At 51.7% G+C, this 18,725-nt stretch overlaps 1 protein-coding gene across 17 annotated transcripts in view; it reads right to left on the bottom strand.

The window, feature by feature from the left end:
- Positions 1-18,725, bottom strand: part of LOC105473770 (sushi, nidogen and EGF like domains 1) — a 94,537-nt gene that overhangs the window by 41,906 nt on the left and 33,906 nt on the right. For 16 of the 17 annotated variants that reach the window (XR_011610217.1, XR_011610216.1, XR_011610218.1 and 13 more), the window contains exons 3-12: positions 17,850-17,990; positions 16,995-17,157; positions 14,757-14,882; positions 14,363-14,476; positions 11,523-11,636; positions 11,298-11,411; positions 2,612-2,737; positions 2,286-2,390; positions 1,916-2,029; positions 1,122-1,238 (exon numbers count right to left, since the gene is read on the bottom strand). Coding sequence is in view for 9 of the 17 variants with exons in the window: in XM_071073753.1 (XP_070929854.1) it covers positions 1,122-1,238; positions 1,916-2,029; positions 2,286-2,390; positions 2,612-2,737; positions 11,298-11,411; positions 11,523-11,636; positions 14,363-14,476; positions 14,757-14,882; positions 16,995-17,157; positions 17,850-17,990 (1,234 nt within the window). In the remaining 8 variants the exon portion in view is untranslated. Of the gene's footprint in view, positions 1-1,121; positions 1,239-1,915; positions 2,030-2,285; positions 2,391-2,611; positions 2,738-11,297; positions 11,412-11,522; positions 11,637-14,362; positions 14,477-14,756; positions 14,883-16,994; positions 17,158-17,470; positions 17,726-17,849; positions 17,991-18,725 lie in introns of those variants that run through there. The other variant, XM_071073756.1, reaches the window with a different exon arrangement.

The raw sequence follows: 18,725 nt of genomic DNA, 5'->3' as shown, positions 1-18,725 counted from the left end.
GCTGCACGTCCAAGCTCTGGCTGCCCCACCCCTGAGGACAGCCATCCCTGGCCCTTCTGTACTCCCTTTGGGGTCAGAGGTGTCCACATTGGTGGCCCGTGTGCTCACGGAAGCTGGGACCCTGGGGGAGGGCTATGCAGTTCCCAGAGTGGGCACAGAACCGTTGGGGCAAGGACACTGGGTACTGGCAGTCTGGCCTAGTGAGGAGATGTCGGCTTTGGTAGGACACCCCTTGGGTGCAGTGGACTTCATGCCACTGGCAGGTGTGAGCTGGAGTAGGGCCAGAGTCAGCTCTGGGCAGGGCCCACGCAGGGCCTCAGGGTGGTCCTAGGAGTGTGTTGAGAGAGAAAGACCTTGTCAGAGCTTGCAAAGAACCAAGCAGTTGGGGTCTTCTCTTTGGAAACCTGTTCTACCTCTGCTGCAGGGATTGGGGGAGCCACGGGGTCCAGGGCTCAGACTTCAGGGTCTTTCCCTCAGGGACAAGAAACAGAGCAGGGGAGGGGCCATGGGAGGCTCCACACCAGTCCAGGCTACGGGGGTGCCTGGGGCCAAGCCCCTGGAGACGGTGCCAGGCCGCTCTGGGGTCAGGCAGCCCCCTCTGGGCACTGGTCACTGAGATGCCAAACAGGTCTGGGGGTCACTGATGGGAGTCCTGACTGTTGCTTCAAACTGCATGGAAGGGACAGTCATGGGTGGGGCCTGGCGGGGACAGCTACGCCTGCAATGTGCTTACGGAAGGACACTTCTACTCTCAAGCGGCTAAATGTAATAAAATTCGACATTGTCCATGCTGAATTAGATTAAGCAAAATCCTAAGGAAATTTTTAAAATAAAATTTAATATAATGATTCTAAAACCTATTTGGAAAAATGCTGAGAAGGCAATGAAGCCTATCTTGAGAAGAGCAAGGTAAGGACCAGCAGGCCTGGCACTGGTGCAGATCAGAACCGTCCCGACAGTGAGGTGCTCCCCTCCAAACACACAGAACAGAGCAGCACATCAGGCAAGGCTCTAGAGGAGGTCAGCAATTCGCCAAACAAAGACAGAGAGACCGCAGAAGCGGAACCGAGCCCCGCGGGCGCTCTCCAGGGTGCTGACGCCGGCGCCCCTGCCCGCCATACCTTTCTCGCAGTGCTTGCCGTGGAAACCGCGCGGGCACTCGCAGATGTAGGAGTCGTCATGGGCATCGCAGGAGCCTCCGTTGAAGCAGGGGTCCGAGTCGCAGGGTGATGGCAGGGCTGGGGGCGGGGGGCAGAGGGTGGTCCTGGAGCTTATGCCGCATCCGTGCAGGCGGCAAGAGGCTGGCGGGCCACCTTGCCTGCCAGGGTTACCCTGACATCCTGTCTGGAACCAAGGCCACTTAAAATACTCTCTGTGGGCATCTTGGTTCCTCAGAGTGGGCTCTAAGGCCCCTCCCTGGAATTTCTCTTTTTCTCAATTTTAGCAGAACTCACCCTTCCCTATTTTCCGAGGTAGGACTGAGCTGTGATACAGAAACGCCTTCCTGTCATCACCGCCAGCATCACATCATTATTCCATATAATTATACATGATGCAAGCGATTAACCATCTATACACTAACAAACATATAGTAGTGACACATTTAATTACACGTGCCTAATTATGTATGCATTAAATATTTTAATAGCTTGTGTTGGGGCTTAGGGAAGATACCACACGGTGCTTGTACACTTGCAGAAGTGCTTTTCCACCTGTGAGCTTACTCCACTGGGGCAGAGGAGATGTCTAGCCCCATATTACAGGAAGGCTATTGAGAGAGGCTTCCCCAGGTGCCAGCTCTCCTGAGAGTCAGAAGGGAAGCAGGGACTCTGGCCTGTGCCTGCCTCACCCACCACTTTCTCCCTGGCTTCTGTTCGGGCCCCCAGCCCAGCAGGCTCGTCCCTGCGCTACTCACAGTGGCTGGCATTGTGGTCGGTGTGGCAGACGCAGAGGTAGCTCCCACCGTGCTCCATGCAGTAGCCGCCGTCTGGGCACTGTGTGTTCATGTTGCAGGGCATGGCTGTGATTTCTGGAGAGAAAGGAGGAAGCCCCATCCCATATCCCGCATGTCTTCCGGCAGACCTCGAGTCCTTGTCAAGGATGGGGCTTCCCAAGACCCAGGGGCCCCAACAGGTTCAGGCACTCTTGTGGCCAGGCCCTCCTGGGGTGGGCGTAGAACCAATGGTTGGCAGTCCGGACCTGTGGACCCCAGCCCAAGCCACCATTCATTTCCCGGTTATGAGGATGCTCAGGGACAGGGCAGGAAGGGTGCCCTCGGCACCTACCAAATTCACAGAGAAGCCCAAAGAATCCCGGGGGGCACTGGCAGAGGGTGGTGTTGGCGCCCAGGCATCTGCCTCCGTTACGGCACTCACAGTCATCGGGGACTCCTGCCACGGAGAGAGGGAGGAGCCTCCCATGTGGGGGCGCAGAAAGATGGCACCCTCGCTCCAGACCCTGCCCTGCTCCTGACCAACTTCCCATACAACCTGCAGTGTATGCACACTCACACGTTTCTTCTCGGGGTGTTTCCTGCATGCACCCACAGGAGGGCCCTCCCTGGGTCTCCTGCCCCAGCCCTAAAACGGCAGCCCTTGCAGCCCAGACGCACTCTGCCTGCAGTCCAGGCCCATGAAGCCCTCGGGGCACTCGCACACGTAGCCCTGGTCCGCATCCACACAGGTGCCCCCATTGTGGCAAGGGGCCGAGAGGCAGGCGTCGGGCACTGGGTGGTCTCCTGCAAGAACAACAGCGGTCACCAGCGGCCACGCGGGGAGTGTGGGGAGAGTGGTCTCCCCGCCCAGCTCCAATGGCACATTTGGGTTTTCACCTCTGTTCTCATTCCCAAGTGGAACTGAAGCCAGAAGCTTATTTCTGGAAATGGATTTGTAGCCGTGCTGCACCGCGTGGAGCTCAGTATTTCCCAGCTCCTTCCTTGGACAGGACAAGAAGCACCAGAAAAGCCACCCAGGATTGGACAGAAAGAGAAGCACCAGAGAAACCACCCAGGATTGGACAGAACAAGAAGCACCAGAGAAACCACCCAGGATTGGACAAAACAAGAAGCACCAGAGAAGTCACCCAGGATTAGACAGAACGAGAAGCACCAGAGAAGTCACCCAGGATTGGACAGAACAAGCACCGGAAAAGCCACCCAGGATTGGACAGAACGAGAAGCACCAGAGAAGCCACCCAGGATTGGACAGAAGCAGCACCAGAGAAACCACCCAGGATTGGACAAAACAAGAAGCACCAGAGAAGTCACCCAGGATTGGACAGAACAAGAAGCACCAGAGAAGTCACCCAGGATTGGACAAAACAAGAAGCACCAGAGAAACCACCCAGGATTGGACAAAACAAGAAGCACCAGAGAAGTCACCCAGGATTAGACAGAACGAGAAGCACCAGAGAAGTCACCCAGGATTGGACAGAACAAGCACCGGAAAAGCCACCCAGGATTGGACAGAACGAGAAGCACCAGAGAAGCCACCCAGGATTGGACAGAAGCAGCACCAGAGAAACCACCCAGGATTGGACAAAACAAGAAGCACCAGAGAAGTCACCCAGGATTGGACAGAACAAGAAGCACCAGAGAAGTCACCCAGGATTGGACAAAACAAGAAGCACCAGAGAAACCACCCAGGATTGGACAAAACAAGAAGCACCAGAGAAGTCACCCAGGATTGGACAGAACAAGCACCGGAAAAGCCACCCAGGATTGGACAAAACAAGAAGCACCAGAGAAGCCACCCAGGATTGGACAGAACGAGAAGCACCAGAGAAGCCACCCAGGATTGGACAGAAGCAGCACCAGAGAAACCACCCAGGATTGGACAGAACGAGAAGCACCAGAGAAGCCACCCAGGATTGGACAGAAGCAGCACCAGAGAAACCACCCAGGATTGGACAAAACAAGAAGCACCAGAGAAGTCACCCAGGATTGGACAGAACGAGAAGCACCAGAGAAGTCACCCAGGATTGGACAGAACAAGCACCGGAAAAGCCACCCAGGACTGGACAGAACAAGAAGCACCAGAGAAGATGTCCTGTCGACATGTTCTATGAACCACTGAGAGGGGAGTGAATCACCACCAATAATTATGGACCTATTTCTCCTTGCAGTTCAGTCAGCTTTTGCTTCATGTGAATAGGTGTTAATAGGTACAAGTATATCTAGAGTTATGTCTTCTGGATGAATTGACCCCTTTATCATTATAAAAGATCCCTCCTAATTCCCAGCAGTATTCCCTATTCTAAAGTTTAATTTATTTGATATTAATGTAGCCACTGCAGCAGCATTATCTTGATGTTTACCTAATATTGTTGTTGTTGTTGTTGTTGTTGTTATTATTATTATTATTATTATTATTATTTTGAGACAGAGTCTCGCTTTCTTGCCAGGCTGGGGTGCAGTGGTGCAATCTCGGCTCACTGCAACCTCCAACTCCCGGGTTCAAGCAATTCTCCTGCCTCAGCCTCCCGAGTAGCTGGGATTACAAGCACGCCCTACCACACCCAGCTAATGTTTGTATTTTCAGTAGAGACGGGGTTTCACCATGTTGACCAGGATGGTCTTGATCTCCTGACCTCATGATCTGCCCGCCTTGGCCTCCCAAAGTGCTGGGATTACAGGGGTGAACCACCACGCCAGCTACTTTTTGGTTTTTAAAAGATGTTCAGTTTCTTCATATGCTTTCAAAATGTGTCTCTGTAAATTAGTATACAGTAAAATTGACTTTTGTTCACTACACCTCTATGAATTTTAACACATATATAGATTGGTTTAATCCCCACCACAATCAGGATGCAGGACATTCCAACTCCCTAAAAGGCTTCTTTGGTCTATCTCTTCAGAGTCGCAGAGCTCCTGTTACCCCTCAGTCCCTGGCAACTACTGATTTGTTCATCACTATAGTTTTGTTTTAGGAAGAATGCCATTTATGGAACCATACAGGATATACTCTTTGAGACTGGCTTCTTTCAGCATAATGCCTCTGAGATCCATCTAAGTTGTTGTATGCATCTATAATTGATTCTTTTTATGACTGGGTAGTATTCCCCTGTACAGAGGTTCCATAATTTGTCTATCCATTCACCCAGAGAAGGGTATTTGGGTTTTGGAGTTTGGTGATTATAAATAGAAATAATATAACCATTTGTATATGGATTTGTGTGTGAACATAAGTTTTCATCTCTTTAGAGTTAATACCAAGGAGTGGGATTGCTGGGTCATATTACAAGCATATACTTAACCTTATAAAAAAACCTGCCAAACTGTTTTCAGAGTGGCTGAACCATTTTGCATTTCCACTAAAAATGTGTGAGAGTTCCAGTTGCTCTGTATTTACCCCAGGTCAGTATTTTTTTTTTAGACATTCTACTGGGTTTGTTGTGATTTCTTGTAGTGGCTTTTATTTGCATTTCACTAATGGCTGATATTAATGACAAGAATATTTTTTCATCCGTTTATTCACCTCCATATATATATCATTTGTGGCCAAGTGCCGTTCTTTTGTCCATTTTAAAAATTGGGTTGTTTGTTTTCTCGCAGTTGAGATTTGAGAATTCTTGATGTATTCTGATCACAAGTCCTTTGTTGGGTATGAGTTTTGCAAATGTTTTCTCCTGGTCTGTAGCTTGTCTTTTTATTGTTAACCGTGTCTTTCACAAAGCAAAAGTTTTAAATTTTGATGAAGTCTAATTTATCTGTTTTTTAAAAATGAATCATGCTTTTGCTGTCTTATCATCTAAGAATACTTTGCTTAAGACCAGGTCATAAAGATTTTTTTTTGGCCTATGTTTTCTTCTAAAAATATTATAGTTTTATGTTTTTCCATTTAGGTCTATGATCCATTCTGAGTTAATCATTGTATAAGGTGTGAGGTTTAAGTTGAGGATATATATATATATATATATGTATATGGATATCTAATTGTTTCAATCCCATTTGTTGAAAAGATTATCCTTTCTCCATTGGATTTAAATCATTTTAAAAAATTAATTGGCCATATTTGTTTGGGTTTAATTCTGAATTTCCTCTCCTGTTTCATTGATCCATGTGTCAGCTCCTTTGCCAATATCACACTGAATTGATCACTGTGGCTTTACAGTAAATCTTAATACTCAGTAGTGTGATTCTTCAAAATTCATTCTTCATCAAAACTGTCTTGGTTTTCTAAATTCTTTTTCTTTCCATACAAATTTTAGAAGCAGTTTGCCTACATTCACAAAATATTCTGCTGAGACCTCTGTTGGAATCATGTTAAATCTGTAAATCAATTTAGAGAGCACTGCCATATTTACTATGTTGAGTCTTCTAATCCATGAACATGGTATGTCTCTCCATTTACTTGATCTTGATTTCTTTCATCAGCACTTTGTAGTTTTTCAGCATACAAATACTCTAATGTTTTATTAGATTTATACTAAAGTCTTTCAACTTTAGAGGTTTACTGACCATACCATTATAAATTGTATTGTCAAATTATAAATGGTATTGTCAATAAAATTTTAGACCAGATTACACAGATTCTGCCAACTTAGGGGAGCTCAGGAGTTCATAAATAACTTTATGGAGTTGCTGTCCCAAGATTCACCATCCACAGTTTCCCCAGTACTTTCCAGTTTTCTGGGGCTACCTTTTTCAGTCCTCTGGCAAAAATGTTGGGGCTTTTACTTCCTTACCGTGCCACTTTTATAACGATGGCATTCATGGCTGGGACCAAGTAATGGGATGACAGAGAAAGGGAAAAACAACAGGAAAGGGAAAAACAATACCCAACCCCTTTGAAACCACAGCACCTCCAACTGGAGAGGAAGGTTTCTTCCCTCGCAGTTTAAAGACACTTGAGGACTCCCCAACTTCTGCACTGTCAGCCCTGCTTCTTAAGCTGGACTAGAGGGCTTCTCCTGGAGCACTCTTTTTGTCCATGTGGAGGCTTACTTCTGGTTCTGAGGTGGCTTTGAGTCCAGGCTGGGGGGATACCGAAGCAAAAAACAAACAATGGTAAACTCACCACTGGTTTGGTGGCACTTCAAAGCTTGGTCTTCTTCCCCAATCCACCTGCTACTATTGACTTTTCAGAGTCCTCTGATAGCTACTCCATGCATTCTGTCCAGGATTGTAGCTGTATTCAGTGGGGGAGAGACAGGGGTAGACTATGCTTACTCTATCTTTCTCAGAACAGAAACCCATTCTATTGCTTTACAATTATCTGTGTCTTTATACTTAGAGTGGGTTCTTGTGATGGCGTATAGTTGGGTATTGCTTTTCAATTCAATCTGACAATCTTTGCCTTTTAATTTGTATGTTTACTCATTTTAATTTTAATGTAACTACTAATATGACTAGATTGAACCTATCATCTTGCTTTTGGTTTTCACTTGTCCCACTTCTTTCTTTTTTTCCTCTCTTCCTGCCTTCTGGATTGAGTATTTTTAGGATTCAATTTCTATCTCCACAATTGGTTTATTGGCTATAATTCTTTATTATTATTTTTCACTTGTTGTTTTGGGTTTACAATGTGTATCTTTTACTTACACAGCCCACCTTCAAACAACATTATACCACTTTATATAATATAGGGACCTTACAATATTATACTTCCATTTCTTACTATCTTTTACATTGGAGTTGGTAAACTATAACCCACAGACCAAATTTTACCTGCCATCAATTTTTTAAAGTGCAGTTTTATTGGAACACAGCCATACCTATTCATTTATGTATTGTCTATGGCTGGCTGCTTTCACATTACAATGGTAGAGTTGAATTGTGATAGAGACCATACGGCTCAAAAAGCCAAAAGTATTTACTATCTGGCCCTTTACAGAAAAAGTTTGCACACCTTGGTTTTTGTTATTGGAGTCATCTATTTTATTTCTGCATATGTTATAAGCTTTATTATTTTATTTTAAAAATTATCTTTAAAGGGATTAAAAAGTCTTCAACCTACATATTTATCATTTTTAACAATCTTCATTCTTTTGCGTAGATCCAGATTTTCCCTTGGTACCAGTTTTTTTTTTTCTTCTGTCTAAATAATTTCATTTAACATTTTCTTGTAATGCAGGTATGCTGGTGATGAATACTCTTAATTTTTGTTTGTGTAAAAAAGTCTTTATTTCAGCTTAACTTTTGAAATGTAGTTTTGCTGGTAATACACTACAGTACGTTGATGGTTTTTTCCTTTCAGTACTTTAAAGGTGTTACTCCAGTGTCTCCTGGTTTGCATTGTTGTTGATGAGAAGTCTGTTGTCATTCTTGTTTCTCTGTATGTAATGTGGCTTTTTCCTCTGGCTGTTTTTGAGATTTTTCATCATTGGTTTTCAGCAATTTGATTATGGTTTGACTTTGTGTGGTTTTCTTCGTGCTTTTCTTGGAAATGTGGGTTTTAGTTTTCATCAAATTTGGAAAGCGTTTGGGTATTATTTCTTCACACACTTTTTCTGTCACACTCCTTTCCACACCCACCTCCATCCTCCTTCGCAGACTCCAGATACGTGGATCCTATTACCCTAATACCGTTCTGCATACTGCTGAAGATCTCTTCTTTTTCTTTTAGTCTTATTCTCTCTGTGATGCATCTTGAATTGTTCTGTTTCACTCTTCAGGTTCATTGATCTTTCCTTCTGCAATATCTAACCTGCTGTAAATACTATTCAGTGTATTTAAAAAACTCAGATAGGGAGGCCGAGACGGGCGGATCACGAGGTCAGGAGATCGAGACCAGCCTGGCTAACACGGTGAAACCCCGTCTCTACTAAAAAATACAAAAAAACTAGCCGGGCGAGGTGGTGGACGCCTGTAGTCCCAGCTACTCAGGAGGCTGAGGCAGGAGAATGGCGTGAACCTGGGAGGCGGAGCTTGCAGTGAGCCGAGATCCGGCCACTGCACTCCAGCCTGGGCGACAGAGCGAGACTCCATCTCAAAAAACAAAAAAACAAACAAACAAACAAAAATAAATAAATAAATAAAAAATCAGACATATTTTTCATCTCTGCAAGTTTTAAAAAATACCTTCTACTTCTTATTAGGTTTTTTCCCTCTCAACAATCTTGATTATAGAAGTATATTCATAATAGATAATTAAACATTTGTATCTGCTATTTCTATCATTGCCTGTTTCTATTGATCTATTTTTCTCCTGGCTGTGAGTTACATTTTACTTCTTTGTAGACCTGATAATTTTTGACTGGGTATTTTGGAGTTCCGGATTCTGTTACATTACTGATCCTGTTAAGGAGTATAGGATTTCATTCTGGCACAAGGCTAAATGACTTAGGATCAGTTTGATCCTTTTAAGCTTTCTTTAAGATTTGTTAGGGCAGGTCGACATTAGTCTTATTTCAGCACTACTAAAGTGACACCCCACTGATGACTCTACACAATAGATTACCAGCCCTGTTTGAGCTCCAGAAACTGTCTGACTTACTGCTTTCTAGTGGTTCTTTCCCCAGCCTTGCGGATTTCATCCTGAGCCTGATGATACTGAGCCAAAATTCAGGGAGGTCTCCTCTTGATCTCATGTTCCCTCCTGCCTCAGGAGCACCATCCTGTAGCCACTGAACTAGGATCTTCATCTCCTCAATTCAGAGGGACTGCTGGACTCTCAGTTCCTCCTCCCAGCACAGTGGCCTGGAAACTACCCCAGGCAGAATCTGGGGCAATTGTAGGGCTCACCTCATTTGATTCCTTTTTCTCAGGGATGACAGGCTTGTGCTGTCTGTTGTCCAATGGCTGAACAAGGCGTTTCACAAATTTTGTCTGTTTTTCTAGGTGATGACAGTGAGAAGGAGATTCCAAGAGCAGTTAATTCTCGTTGGCTAGAAGCAGAAGACTAGAAACTCTTTCTTGTAGTCTTCAATTTGTGGCCAACTTCCTGTCAGACCTGATTAGACTGTCAGCATCTGCGCCTTGTAATACAGTCAATCAGCCCTTACATTAGCACAAGTGTCAGTCTGTTGTTTCTTCCTTCTTCTTCTTTTTTTTTTTTTTTTTGAGACAGAGTCTCCACTCATTCTGTTGCCCAGGCTGGAGTGCATTGGTGTGATCTCAGCTCACTGCAACCTCTGCCTCCTGCTGGGTTCAAGCAATTCTCCAGCCTCAACCTCCCGAGTAGCTGGGACTACAGGTGTGCACCACCACGTCTGGCTAACTTTCGTGTTTTTAGTACAGATGGGGTTTCACCATGTTGGCCAGGCTGTTCTTGAACTCCTGACCTCAAGTGATCCGCCCGCCTTGGCCTCCCAAAGTGCCCAAAGTGCTGGGATTACAGGCATGAGCCACTGCACCCAGCCAGTCTGTTTCTTATTATTCACGTCTACTTGCATTATTATTCTGTACGAAACACGGTTTATTTGCAAAAATCTTTTGAAACCCCTTATCTGTTTCCTGACATGAATTTAGGGAAATACACTGATATTTAGATAACAATCTGGGCAAAGTAAGCTGTGACATGGAACAGTGACTTTAAAGCAGCCAAATAGGTGAGGCTGCCTCCTCCTGCTTCTGCCCTGCAGAGCACCACCCTCCCCTCAGGACACACCCTGGCCTCCCATGCCCTCGGCAAAGACTGATGGAGGGCCCATGACCCTCTGTGTCTTATGGATAAAACAGAAGTCCCTCCTTAATTTTTTAAATAAAAATAACCTGAATAGTTTGTCTTTATCATCTCCCTGGAGAGAAGCAGCACCTGCTGCGTCCATAGAGGTCGGCACAGTGGGTGAGCCTCTGGAGGTGGGTGCAACAATCAGACACGAAAGCCATTTTTATACTGTGGGCTGTAATCTCCAGTTGGCTTTTTAATTCCTCTAACAAGTCACAACTAGCAGTTAAACAATACAAAATAGAATAGAAAATAGTGAAAGGTCAGTTTTCTTTCTGATTCCCGTTACTTTCCCTTGTGTGCTGAGGGTTCTAGAGTAGGAAAGGAAGATGTTAAAAAGTCAAGAGTCACCCAGGCTGGAAGAGGAGCCTTGGGAACTTTGTCATCCCTCCCAGCACTTCACAGATGGAAACCAAGGCCCAGAGAGGGGAAGGGGTTGCTCAGCCTCACACAGCACATTGGAGGCAGCATCCATCTTTTGCTTCCTATTTTTCCTGCAGTTGGTGGCTGAGGATCCAGGCTGAGCAGGAAGCGCTGGGGAGTGGGAAGGGGGCAAAGGCATCCCCCCACCCCAGAGGCAGGTGTGAGGTGAGTCAGACGGCGAGGCAGGAAGGAGAAAGTGGCTATGGTGGTATTCACGGCACAAGGCCACCATCAGCCATGGCGGGCTCCAGGCACTTGGCCAGTTACCTGTCTCACAGTGAAGTCCCTTGAAGGGCTCTGCACACAAGCAGGTGTAATTCCCCACTAGGTCAACACAAGAGCCTCCATTCAGGCAGGGGTCAGGGCTGCAGTCGTCCACATCTGAGGGGCAGCAGAGGTGGGGGCTTTGCTTGAGCCAGGCCACGACCACCCTGTGCCCAGCACCTGGCCACAGGCAGGAGCCCCTCTCCAACCCGAAGCCAGGCCACTCACCCGTCTCGCAAGCTGCTCCAGTGTATCCAGCCTGGCACACACACACCGCAGAGCCGTTCTCCACCTGGCACTGGCCACCATTTTGACACTCTTTGGTGTCACAGGGGGACTGGGCTAGAGTGAAGAGGTATAGACAGGATGATGGACTCTCAGCTGTGGTTACCTGATGGGACAGAAACCCCTGGGATGTACACTGAGCCCCATCCCCGACGGGCCTGCAGGGCTGGGGGCCTGGCAGGCAGGTTTCTGAGGGGGCAACAGGCAAGGAAGAGGCCAGGCCTGGCCAGACAGTCCTGACTGGCCACCTGAAGCTCCATCTGAACTAGGTCTAATTCAGCAAACCTGGGACGGAGGGAGGAGTGTATATGCTGGGCAGGGGCAAATGGGAGTGCATGGAACCCACTCCCACTCTCGGGGGACAGTCCCTCCCTAGGTGGCTCTTATTCCAAGCAGACTGTGACAAGAGCTGTTGTCGAGGATGCAGGCTGTGACTGAGCCTGGAAGGGTGTGCAGCACCCACGGTGTAGGAGTGGCCCCTGGGGCGAAAGGCTGGGTGGGGCAGGCAATGGCCTGTGCAGGAACAGCTAGGGCAAAGGGACTCTGGTCCCCCGTTACTGAGTGGGAGTGAGCTAGGGGAGCCCACCCTCTGCCTTGCCTCCTTATCGGATGCTGGCCCTCCTTGAGCCCACAGTACCTGGCCCAGGTACCCCAGGTCTCTCCTTTGCCCCCAGGCAGCAGAGCCAGAAGCAGGGGGTAGCCACATCCCCTGTCTTACTGACAGCTCATACCCAAACAAACTCAGAAACCAGAGTGATAGCCAGAACGTGTGTCCCTCCCTGGAGTCATGGGCGAATGGTGGGGCCCTCTCCTTGGCACAGGAAAGAGACAGGAGGGCCTGACCACTCCCCCAGGAGGTGTGAAAGCCCTTTGGTGGCTGATGGGACATGGTGATCCCTGTCTCCCTGACCCCAACTCCAGTAGGTGGAGCAGAACGTACACCCTTGCCTGTAGTTGTGGGTGCCCCTGCTGTTATGAGCTCTGGGGGCCAAGGTGGCTTCTGAGACCAGGGAGCCTCTGGGGGCGGTCGCAGGGGGGAAGGCTTGTACCCAAGGCTTGTGCCACAGCTGCACTGAAAGCCAAGGCTCAGGGCTCAAGGCCATGTACACAACTGACATGCTGCAGAACCAAGACCTGAACCAGCCTCCTGGCACCAAGCCCCAAGCCCTCTTAGGGGACCTCACCAGGCTGTACGTCACAGAGGGGCTCCTGGAGCCTGGGGCATAGCCAAGGAGCAGCCCGTTCCTGAGAAGCTCTGCTCAGTCACCCTTGGGGACCCTCATCATAGGCCTGGGTCCTCCCGCAGCCAGGCCCCCAGCCAGCACCGCACAGGGAGAGCACTGAGCGAGAGGAAGGAGACCCTGCCGGCCTCGCTGGCCTTTACCAAGGGGACAGAAGCCTGCAGGGCTGAGCCTGCCATGGCACCAACACCACAGAAGCCTGACTCCCACCCGTCTCACGTCAAGAACACGTGGGCAAGCAGGGCAGGAGTTTCTGGATGAAGAAAGGCTCCTTTGCATGGAGCTTGCTCCAACAGTGGCTATGGGAAGACAGTGGCAGGGGCCGGGGAGCAAGGGATAACTGGGGTCACTGTGTTGTCACCCATGTGTGATCTGTAAACACACTGGCAAGCCCATCTCGCCGGGTGGGAATTGTGCTTTGCTCCTTTGGACCTTGAAGTCATGTTTCCGTTGCATTCCTGCAGAATTTGATTCTAATGTACTTTTAGGTGCAAAAGTCCCTTACTGCCACTCAACTATAGTTCTCTCCAGTACAAATATGTGTAAACACTGGAATGAAATACTTTAAAAAACTTCCCATAACCATAAATATCTGATAAGAATTGTTTTTTCTAGACTGAGATATTGATGTAGTCACTATTTGAACACACTGATCTAAACAATCTATTACATGTTTTTATAAGCAATTGTCACACAGGACATGCACACCTGGCTGAGCCGGGTGGGAAGCAGCAGGTCACGATGCTTTGATTTTAGGGGCTCCCTTTGCAAAGCTCCCTGAGCAGAGCCCTATGGTGAGATGGAGAGCAGGAATGGGGGGGGGGTGTCCACCTTTCTTTACCAGGTGGGTGAAGGGCATGGGTGAGGGGTCCAAAAAGGTGCTGTTGGAAGGGCAGTAAGTAGAGGCCGACTCTGATGACAGCTGCTTCAAAAGAGCTGGGCTCTGAACTGGGAGGGCAAGCAGAGGTTTGGAAGCAGCAATGAGGATGGAGAGGGACTCCAGGCCCCACCTAGGCTGTGAGACCCCCTTTCCCTAAAGGCGGGGGCAGGAGAGAAACAGCATCCAGGAGCAGCTGGAGGCAGCGGCAGGGACCGTGTGGCTGTGCTCTTCCCGCCCCACGGCCAGCCCATCTGACCCCAGAAGCACTGCACGTTCCCCTCAAGCTGGTCCTGGGCTGAGAGGGGGTCTGACGGCCCCACCACACCCCCTGACGGGCTCTCATCCAGGCCCTGGTGCCTGTCTGGCCCTGACCTTGGCCTGGTTTGGGACCTGGGCACTGGCCTGTTCTGAGGCCTCATCCCTGGTCCAAATGCCATGGCCTAGGAAGCCTGTGTGACTGGTCATGGCTCCTGCCCCCCACCCAGATATGGGCCCTTCCCTGGGCATCCGGGCTCCTCCATTCCCCAAGGGTGGCCTCTCTGGGCTGTCCGCCTTGCAGCACGCGCAGCTGCCGGACCTTCCTAGACCTCAGCCTTGTCCAGCTGTGTCTTCTGCTATCCTGCACCCAGCAGGGCCACAGGGCCCACGTGGGTTCCTCTTACCTGTCTCACAGGTGGGTCCCCCAAAGCCGGCCGGGCACTGGCAGCGGAAGCTGTTGATGCCATGAGTGCAGGTCCCGCCGTTCTGACAGGGCTGGGAGGCACATTCGTTCACGTCTGAAACATGGGCAGGCTGAGGCCTCAGCGGCAGGAACCCGGTTGAGGAGTTTCCTCCAAGGCCTCGGGTTGGGCCGGGGACGGAGGAGCAAGCCCGAGATTGGCTCAGAGAGGGCAGCAGCTGCACCCGCCTGTGGTGCTCATCCCAGGGGACCATGGCGTTTGCTCCCCAGCGGTCCCCTAAGCAAGTCACCCACACCCTGGGGACAGAGACCCCTGGGCGCTCAGGGCCGCTGGCGGAGCCTACAGTGTTCCTCCTGAGCCCAGCACAGCCACTCACCCAGGTGGCACCTCCGCCCCGTGAAGCCCGAGAGGCAGGAGCAGGTGTAGGAGGGGTTGCCCGTGACACAGTCGTCGATGCACTTGCCACCGTTGAGGCAGGGGCGCAGGGTCAGGCACACGGAGGCTGCAGACACAGGGAGGGGCTGGAGCCTCAGCCGCCGCTTCCGACTCTGCAGGAGAGCCGCTCCCATCCGCGTCTCCCTTCCCTCCCCTGACCCAGAAGGTTGGCCTCTGGGTGTCCGGGTGACCGCAGCAAAGCAGCCAGGTTTCAGGTTTCAGGTTTCTTTTTTTTTTTTTTTTTTTTTTTGAGACGGAGTCTCGCTCTGTCGCCCAGGCTGGAGTGCAGTGGCCGGATCTCAGCTCACTGCAAGCTCCGCCTCCCGGGTTCACGCCATTCTCCTGCCTCAGCCTCCCGAGTAGCTGGGACTATAGGCGCCCGCCACCTCGCCCGGCTAGTTTTTTGTATTTTTTAGTAGAGACGGGGTTTCACCGTGTTCGCCAGGATGGTCTCGATCTCCTGACCTCGTGATCCGCCCGTCTCAGCCTCCCAAAGTGCTGGGATTACAGGCGTGAGCCACCGCGCCCGGCCTCAGGTTTCACTTTAGGTCGGAGCAGGGGAGCAGGGGCAGTGCTAGTGCTGTCGGCGTGGCCTCGGGAATGTGGCTTCGTGTGGGGCGGACTCCCTGGAGCGACTCCCACCAGCACCCTCCTGCTCCCTCCGTCCCTCCCAGCGCTCCTGGCGCCCCTCCCGGGTTCCTGGCCTGGAAAACCTGCGGCTGGCGCTCAGCCGTCACGTCGACGTTTCTGGGACAAGGCAGGCCACGCAGGGGATGCGGCCGGGGGCTGCAGGAGGGCTCTGTCCCGCTCTGGGGCCGGGGGTGGCAGCTCCTGGGCCCCCCGCCCCTTCAGCCCGACTCCCTAAGCTCAGATGCAGGCGGGGCCTGTTCGCGCCCCGGTGTGCGGGTAGCTCGGGCTCCTCGGGTCTCCGCTGCGGCGCCACCTGCAGCCCTCAGATGGCTCTTCCCGCCCGCGCCTGCATCTTTCCTCTTCCCACGATGCGCGCGGTGCTCTCCCCACTGCGTGGCGCGCCTCTACCCCCACCCCCTCCCCGTGACGTGCCTCCAGCCCCCACCCCTGCTAAGCCCCGCCTCCAACGCCGTGGCACACCTGCACCCCCCACCCCGTGGTACACCCCCAACTCCCACACCCTCTACCCCTCACTCCCAACCCTGTGGCGCACCTGCACACCCCACCCCCGCCCCCACACTCTCTACCCCTCACCCCTCACCCCTCACCCCGTGGGGCGCCTGCACCCCTCCTCCGCCCTGACAGTGGTGCGCCCACATCTGCTACCCCCGTCGTGTCCTCTGGGGACTCAGTGTTGTGGAGAAGCAGCCCCTCTCCCCTCTCGGTAGCCTAGATGCTGGTGGCTGGGAGCTGAGTCTGGGGCAGGTTCCAGCGCGAGCCTCACTGTGGCCCAAGGCTTGGCAGGGCTTGTGAGGCGCAGCCCCCTTGGAGCGGATCAGTTGCTTGCCCTGGCCCCATGTGTAAACAGTGATTTCCAAGGCTCCTTGGCTCCTGAGGTCGCACAGCAGCAGGGCTGGGGCTACCATCCACCGCTCTGCTGCCGCCCTGGCTGTTCCCACAGACCACGTGCCCACCCCTGGGAGGGACACCCACCCCGTCCATTTGTGCACTCTGGGCTGGAAGGACCCCTGGAACTCCCCTGTAGATGTGATGCTTGGGTTTGTCAAGCAGACACCAAACCCCACCAAGCAGCAAGCCCGCTGGCAGAAATGAGGACCTGGGTGGTAAGAGGACCTGCCCATGGGTGGCCCTGAGGGTCAGAGACCACATGCTTCTCCTCCCCCAGCCCAGGCAGGAGGCCGGGTGGGAATGAGGGGAGAGTACAGACCTCATGGTCCCAGGGAGAGGCGTCCCTGGGCTCCTCCTCCCCTGAGGACCCACAAGTCTTTACCCCTGAAACCCGCAGTCTCCAGAGAGTTCCCTCCAACCCAGAGCAGTGTGTGTGGGGGGGTCTTCTCTAGGGGAAGCTGAGGCTCCAGGACCTGCCAGGCCTTCCTTAGTTTCACATGCCTGAGATGGGCTGGGCTGGAGACCCAAGTCCCCCTACTCTCCCGGTCAGCATCCAGCCCCCTTCCTCTCCACCTCTCCTTTGCCATCAATCCCCTTCCTCAGCCCGCTCCCACCCCAAGCTGCTCCTCTGTCCTCTTACTTGTATGGCCGCAGCCCCCCACGCGCACCTGGGCATCATCGATTCTGAACGCCCAGCGCCCGGGCACACCCACGTTGGTGGTGGTCTCCACCTCGGCCATGTCTGCCGTGCGTGAGCCGGGGATACTGAAGTAACGCTGCCCATCGCCCGCATTGAAGCCAGCCTGGGGGTGGGGTGGGGGCAGAGTGAGGGAGGCCAGTTCCCCAGGTCTACAGAGGGAGGGGTTTCCCTGCCCCCACCGTGTTCCTGCCACGGTTGGCAACCTCCCAGCCAAGTCCTGACCTCAGCCGACCGTTCCTGGGAGCCAAGGAGAGGGTTGGCCCTGGCTCCCCAGCCCAGTCCTCCGGCAGCTCACCTCTGGGCTCCTGGGCCTCCCCTGGGGCCAGGGGCAAGTATGACCCCAGAGGAAGCAGGTGGCCCGGAGGTGAGCAGAGGTGCGCACAGCCCCAAGGCACTCGGGCCTGGGGAACACTGACCCTGTGGCCGTTGTTCTGTTTCATTCCCTCCACACCCGGGGTTTCCTGCCAGCTGTGGTCCCTAGGGTCACTGGCTAGGCCAGACTGCAGGGCACAAGGAGCAGAGGACATTTCTGTTGCTGCCACAGCTGTTAAAGGGGACTGCAGGGGCGGGGCGGGCAGGGCAACGGGACAAAGATGCCTTCAGGCCTGAGGATGTTTCTTTGTTTTCCGGCAGCGAGAGGCCTCAGGGATGGTCATGGATGCCTCGCGCTGGCCTCTGCATGGTACGGGGCGGGGTCTGCCTATGGTGGGCCCCTGTCTACCTCATCAGCTCATGACAGTCCTGGCTGTGGGGAGCAGGGGTCCCGAACACAGAGCACCCACTGCACTCGCCTACCTGGGCTGCAATGCCCCCCAGGCCAGTGGCGTTGCCCCCGCTGCTGGCGTGTGTGCCTGTGGTCCATGCGATGGACTCATAGTTGAAGATGGTGAAGGAGAGCTTGCCGTCTGTGATGAGCACAGTCTGGAATGTGTTGACCTGCCGGGGAGAGGGGGCTGAACAGGGCCCTGCACTCCCCTTGGCCCACAGAAGCCCTGCCCTGTCCACCATCCTGGCACACTGTCATTGTCCACTGGGCCTCTGGCTTGCTCAATGTCTGTGTCTTCTAGCTGAACGAGCAGCCAAGGCAGGACCTCGGTGGCCTCATCCTCTGCTGTCTCCCAGAGCCTGCCACTCAGCAGAGGCCGTTCCCAACCCACAGCTGTTGCTGGGGTGAGTGAAGCACCCAGGGCGGGTGTGGGGCCCACAGATGGGAGCAGACCTTGTCCCCTGCCCTTAGCCAGATCTACACAATCTCCTGTGTGAAATGAGCAAAATTATAAAAAGGAAAAGAGGGAAGGTAAAAAGAACCAAGGAAGAGCCACGCTGCAGCGTTTAATAGGCCTCATGGTTTTCACAGCATTCTGCTGCATGGAAATATCAGCATACAGATGAGAGACGCCAGATGAGAATCGAGCAAAGGATCGGGACTGTTTAAGAAATGATCTTGGGACAAACAGGAAACCCCCTGAAAAAGAATCAGATCAGAGTCCTGTCTTTCACCACACACGAAAAGAAATCCCAAATCCAATAAGGTTTTAAAGTGAAAGAAAAGTCCTACAAGAAAATGCAGGTGAATATGTATAACTCAGGAAAGGGAAAGGACTTTTTAAGTGTGATGTTTGTTCACAGCAAAAACCAAAAGGGAGAATTATGCATTTGACTGCAAAGGGC

The sequence above is a fragment of the Macaca nemestrina genome, chromosome 11, assembly GCF_043159975.1.
Source record: "Macaca nemestrina isolate mMacNem1 chromosome 11, mMacNem.hap1, whole genome shotgun sequence".
Classification (NCBI taxonomy): Eukaryota; Metazoa; Chordata; class Mammalia; order Primates; family Cercopithecidae; genus Macaca; species Macaca nemestrina.
Note: the sequence above shows the minus strand (reverse complement) of the source record. Positions and strands in the feature narration are given on the sequence as shown.